The sequence below is a fragment of the Pseudomyrmex gracilis genome, unplaced genomic scaffold (genome assembly GCF_002006095.1).
Source record: "Pseudomyrmex gracilis isolate BER0280 unplaced genomic scaffold, ASM200609v1 scaffold_2615, whole genome shotgun sequence".
Lineage (NCBI taxonomy): Eukaryota > Metazoa > Arthropoda > Insecta > Hymenoptera > Formicidae > Pseudomyrmex > Pseudomyrmex gracilis.
Genome location: NW_018023199.1, coordinates 1 through 5,657, shown reverse-complemented (window position 1 = coordinate 5,657; position 5,657 = coordinate 1). Strand labels below are relative to the sequence as shown.

General features: G+C 32.2%; 1 protein-coding gene across 5 annotated transcripts in view; it reads left to right on the top strand.

Moving 5' to 3' along the window:
- Nucleotides 1-4,782, top strand: part of LOC109862910 (septin-2) — a 5,839-nt gene extending 1,057 nt beyond the window's left edge. For 2 of the 5 annotated variants that reach the window (XM_020443076.1, XM_020443081.1), the window contains exons 3-8: nt 301-393; nt 525-690; nt 850-1,000; nt 1,147-1,312; nt 2,769-2,937; nt 3,437-4,782. In XM_020443076.1, coding sequence (XP_020298665.1) covers nt 301-393; nt 525-690; nt 850-1,000; nt 1,147-1,312; nt 2,769-2,937; nt 3,437-3,692 — 1,001 coding nt within the window. In that variant the 3' untranslated portion in view covers nt 3,693-4,782. The remainder of the gene's footprint in view (nt 1-300; nt 394-524; nt 691-849; nt 1,001-1,146; nt 1,313-2,768; nt 2,938-3,436) is intronic. The other 3 variants (XM_020443080.1, XM_020443079.1, XM_020443077.1) reach the window with 3 other exon arrangements.
- Nucleotides 4,783-5,657: the final 875 nt, after the last annotated feature.

The following is a 5,657-nucleotide window of genomic DNA, read 5'->3' as shown; positions in this document are numbered from 1 at the left end:
AGAGAGAGAGAGAGAGAGAGAGAATTCTTCTATCAATCACTTTATTAAATATCAAGAAAATAAAACACCATTATATCTAAAGTATCTTTCTTTTTGAACAAATATTATGCTTGGTAAAGATTGAAAAACTTGACATTGTATAATGATGAGAGTGGTGTACTAGACTATCGCTACTTTAAAATCATTTGCGTGCTCTTCATACGAGTTATTGACACACGGAAAATATTTGATCTACCTGCATATTGTAAATCGCTTGTCTCATCAAAAAGAAGGCGATACATATTCATCATCTACTTTCAGAACGCGTGGCTAAGACTACCTCTATCGAAAAGAAGACGATGGATATAGAGGAGCGTGGTGTTCGGCTCCGTCTGACAATCGTAGACACTCCAGGTGAGAAGTATCGTCAAATTAGATTTCTTTTGTATTTCATTGAAGAAATAATAGTCACATAGAGATACTGTAAAAATATTATATACTAGCTAGTAATACAAAATAATTATACAAATAATGATACTTTGAAGGATTTGGTGATGCGGTCAATTGCGAGGATACGTGGAAAGCATGTTCAGCTTACATTGACGAACAATTTCGTCAATATTTTACGGATGAAAGCGGCTTAAATAGAAAAAATATTCAAGACAATAGGGTTCATTGTTGTCTGTATTTTATACCACCTTATGGCCATGGGTATGTGTAAAAAATAGATATTTTAATAAATTTTATTTTAAAAATACCAAATTTTTTGCCGCAAATTTAGTATCTTTCGATAATATTCAATAGAAATCTAGGGTAAAGTCAAGCTTAATTATTGTTCTTTTTTTAATATTAAGGATTATTTATTTATAGTCTCAGACAATTAGATCTCGAAGTATTACGACGTTTACATCGGAAAGTTAATGTTGTTCCTGTAATAGCAAAAGCAGATACTTTAACTACTCAAGAAGTGAAAAAGCTGAAAGAACGTATTTTACAAGATATTGAGGAGCACGAAATTCAGGTAGCGTATTAAACTTCTCTCTTAGCGCGAGAGAGAGCAATCTTAATAAATTACATACTTTAAACGTTTTAAGAAATTTTACATAATGTTTAATGTACTTCTCTAATACCTTTTATTCCTATATCATACAGTTAATTTTTGTCTAGATATATCAATTTCCGGATTGCGATAGTGACGAAGATGAGGAATTCAAACAGCAGGATAAAGAGTTAAAAGCTTGCATACCGTTTGCAGTCGTCGGCAGTTCGACAGTTCTGGAAGTTGCGGGAAGAAAAGTTCGCGGTCGTCAATATCCGTGGGGCGTAGTAGAAGGTGACTTTATATTCTACATAAAATTAATAATTTTTGATTATACTAATTTCATCTACGATATAAGGTGAGTATAAAATTGAAAACAGTTAATCTTTCAACAAACATCTATCGACATGAAAACAAATGATCAATTCACTAAAAATAAATGATCGGCTTGTAATAAAACTCATTTAACTTGTAATAAAAACTCATTTGATCGTCGAAGAATGTGATCCAATTATCATTAATATAAGATAAATCTTCTTTAATATAACTATTATTATTATACTATTTAAAAGAATTACGCGTTTGAATTAAAAATTTCATAAGTTCGCTTCAGTACAATACTATCAAAGCAATCATCGATTCACATCAGAAAGGATTTGAAATACTTCTCATTAGAAGCATTCGTCTTCACTTTTTATTCAGATTGTCAAGTAAGAAGCAAATCATAATACTAAAGTGGTAAAAAAGATTTTGACTTAAGGTCTTTGGTAATTATGCAGTTATAGGAAACACCTCCCAATTTCGATAATTTTGACATATGTTATCATGGTCATTCCCCTGAATAATACTATAAAGGTTTTAGGCGTTCGTTGTTAGTTAAACTGTTATTAACAAAATTATTTAATGAATAGTATGTATTTAAGTGCTATCGTATATAAAATAAATGCTGGTACATATGTATTTCATATGTTGTCAAAAACACTCTCCTGAGTAGTCTTGAAGTGGTTTTAGCCATCGCTTATTGTTCATTAAGAAGTTATTAATAAAAAATTAATCACACAAATACTTGTTAGAACCCAATAAAAGTTGAAAATTTGGTAAACTATAAACCCATGTGGAATCTCGCTTTGTGGAAAGAGAAGCTTCACTATCAAAAAACTAGACACATAAATTTGGAACCTCGCTTTGCATGGAAAGTTGTAAACTTATGTGGAACCCTGCATCGGTTTTAGCTTGTCGTAACGAGATTTTTTACATATTTAATTTTTTACGGTTTTGAACTTTCTATGCAAAGCGAGATTCAATCATGGAGCTTTCCGTAAGAGAAGTCTGCCTCCACATACACACTTTCCACGCAAAGCAAAGTTCCACATAAATTTATGTTTTCCAAATTTTCATGTCATATAATTTTTGTTTTTGCTAAATAAATATAATGACAAATAATTACATTCCACTTTTCAAACTTTTTCTGATAATAACTTTTTAATGAACAACGACCGCCGGCTAAAATCTTCACAATATTACTCAGAATGATAACCTTGATAACATATATCAAAATTGTAGAGATCGGGAGATGGTCCCTATAACTGCATATTTACCAGATCTTTTTTTTTTTACGAGAATAAATCAATCAGTGGCATTAATTAGCGTACACGAAAGCTGAAGGGGTTGAGAATCGCATATAAAGCACACCTCTGGCTTTCGCGCGCCAGTGCTCGATCTTTAATGTCACGATTCTGGTTGATCATAGTCGAGAACCCGAAGCACAGTGACTTCGTCAAACTAAGGACAATGCTAATATCGACGCATATGCAAGATCTAAAGGACGTCACGCAGGACGTTCACTACGAGAATTTTCGGGCCCAATGTATTTCACAAATTTCGCAGCAAGCGATCCGGGAACGGAGGTATTTACGCATGTAAATAAATATTGCATTTCAGTAGGTATAACATACGGACGCTTAAAGCGCGTTCGCAATGCGCACAGGATGTTTCAAAAATAAACCGTAAATGGAATATTATTATCTTTACCGTATTAGTTTTCAAGTTTTTATTACTTCACAATATGTTCACAATACGTTGACTTCACAATGTGTTGGTCACTTGAAGAGCATGATTGTCTTTCGAGAATCCTGTACGCTTTGCATGATTATTGCAAATTATTTGTCAAATAGTTTTTATCTAGTTTGATATGATTCTGATACTAGTACGATAATCCGATCAAGAGGTATCATATTAATTTTTATGTTTTTGTAAGTAAACCTTGAGATAAAATATTTCTTTCAAAAAACTGCACGATATCGTTTCTTTTCACATAACTTATATATGCTTCAACTGCATTTAATAAATACTTTATCAGTCTCATTTTTTTTTAATGATAAAGTTTGCTACATATAATCTTTTTATCTCTTTTTACAGTAAACTTAAAAGAGATTCTGGACCACACTTTGAGAACAGTATATCCGACACAGACAGACTTCTTTTGCAGAAAGATGAAGAGGTAAGAGATGTGTATATTAAATTATCCGCATTGCTACCCATTAACTTATGTTTGTGGTTTACAGATACGCAGGATGCAAGATATTCTGGCGCAGATGCAAGAAAAGCTCAAAGCAACCGGTCAAGTCGGCGGTGGGGTCGGATTGAGAGGTCGTGTGGGCAGCCTTGGCAATGATTTGGATTCTGCGGATGTGGAGAAGAAACGAAACAGTATTATAGATGTTTAGATGCGTATTTTCTTTTCTGAAATATATTCAGAATATAAGATTTCTCTTTTTCTTCGGGAGGTCTGTACATAATTCGTTCAATTTCTTGCGTCTCTTTTTACAGACTATTAAATTTTCGAAGCCAGAGAACTTCTCACCAAGTCACAGCACGATACAAGTTTGTCATTATAACAATTTTTAACACGTTGAATGTCGGAAGTCATCCGTGACCGGCGCTGCCATAAGCATCACATTATAAACAATTCCTTCCGGCGCCTTGTGTGTGTGTGAGCAAATCATATAAAATTGGTCCGGCATTCAACATGTTAAATTATTATGTATTTATATAATAAAAATATTTTTAAACAATCAGTTATTGTTACAAAGCTAAAAAAATTTGTTTATTTGCTTACTAATAAAGTGAAAGTAGGGTTAAAGATTATTTTTGTTTTGTTATGTACGTGCTATTACAAAACAAGATATATAAAATAAACTACAGCTGCCAAAAATTAACAAGTGCTTTCTCGCCAAATGTTCAATCAAATCGAGGTTGTACAGATCTGTCGATTACACTTTGCGATAGGTAAACGTCAAAATCTATTTTGTATAGTTTCTCTTATAAAAAATATATATATAATCTATAATATGTATTATTATATCAACAATATACATGTGCGTAATCTACATAATTGTGAAATATGTATAATAACAAGTGTTCGTTGCAAGACTAATGTATAACAAAATATAATCGCACATGCACTGACATCAATAAAATATCTACTAATTATTTAATTAGTTTTTTGTCTAGTCTTTTAAAACGACAATTATGGTATCAAATATATGTCAATGAACCGTGAAAGATATAATAAGTAGTTATAATTAACGCTATATAATACGCACAAAATATAATTATGCGATTATGTAAGATTATATATATATTATAATGTACGCGAGAAATTGTAGAAGAAACAAACACATATGTTTCTACAGTAAGTATTGCTAAAGAAAACACTGTGTAGATGTTTTATAAATAAATATAATAATATCGACCATAAAAGTAATCAGCCAATTAAAGTCTTAATAATTATTTTTTTCAAATTTCATTATATATATTTATCTTCCTCCTATTTATTGTAAATATTTCCTCCTAATATTTTATTGCATATATATTTTCCTTCACATACATATATGTATATTATTTGTTTACCTTGCAACGGCTTCTATTCCATGATATTTACTTATCAATAATATATAAATATAATCCAATTACCTGAATTGTGCCGACTTTGTTTAAAGGCGACTAAGTGTCTTGATTGCAGATTTCTTCAAAAACAATGTGTTGTAAAGCTTTGATACACATGCGCGATATAAATACACATTTTGTTTGCATTTATTTTGGAGTAGCACTATTCGCGGATAAATTTATTTTGACACATTTCGCCACTCTGCGCCAAAGATGCCCGTGAATAAAGTATAGTCGAAAAACAATAAAGGCATGCCGCGACAAATTTGAACGATTGTTTCGAACACTTCCGAGTGCTAACATCAAAATTTGCAATATTTGCTGTGTCATACAATATTGTCTCTAGAGCATTCACTGCTAATATTTATTATTTTTACTTTCGTCGTTTTATTCGACTTGAAATGAAATCTACGATAAGATACGCACAACGTTACTCGGACAGCGTCAGCAAACCTATGCCTATGCACGAGGTTTTGGTTTGGTGCAACTGCAGGGTTCTTCTTCTTCTTTGCATAAATGGCGCACGCCTCTGCATGTGAGGAGGACATATATGTAATACTCCTATATGGCTAGTTGAGCAAGTTTTCCATAAGCGGGACTTGTTCCAACACTGAAGGATAGAAGATAGATGCTTATTGGCTCTCCAAGAAAGAGTAGGAGGAGTGTTCAATAATTGGTAATGCGCAAGCGT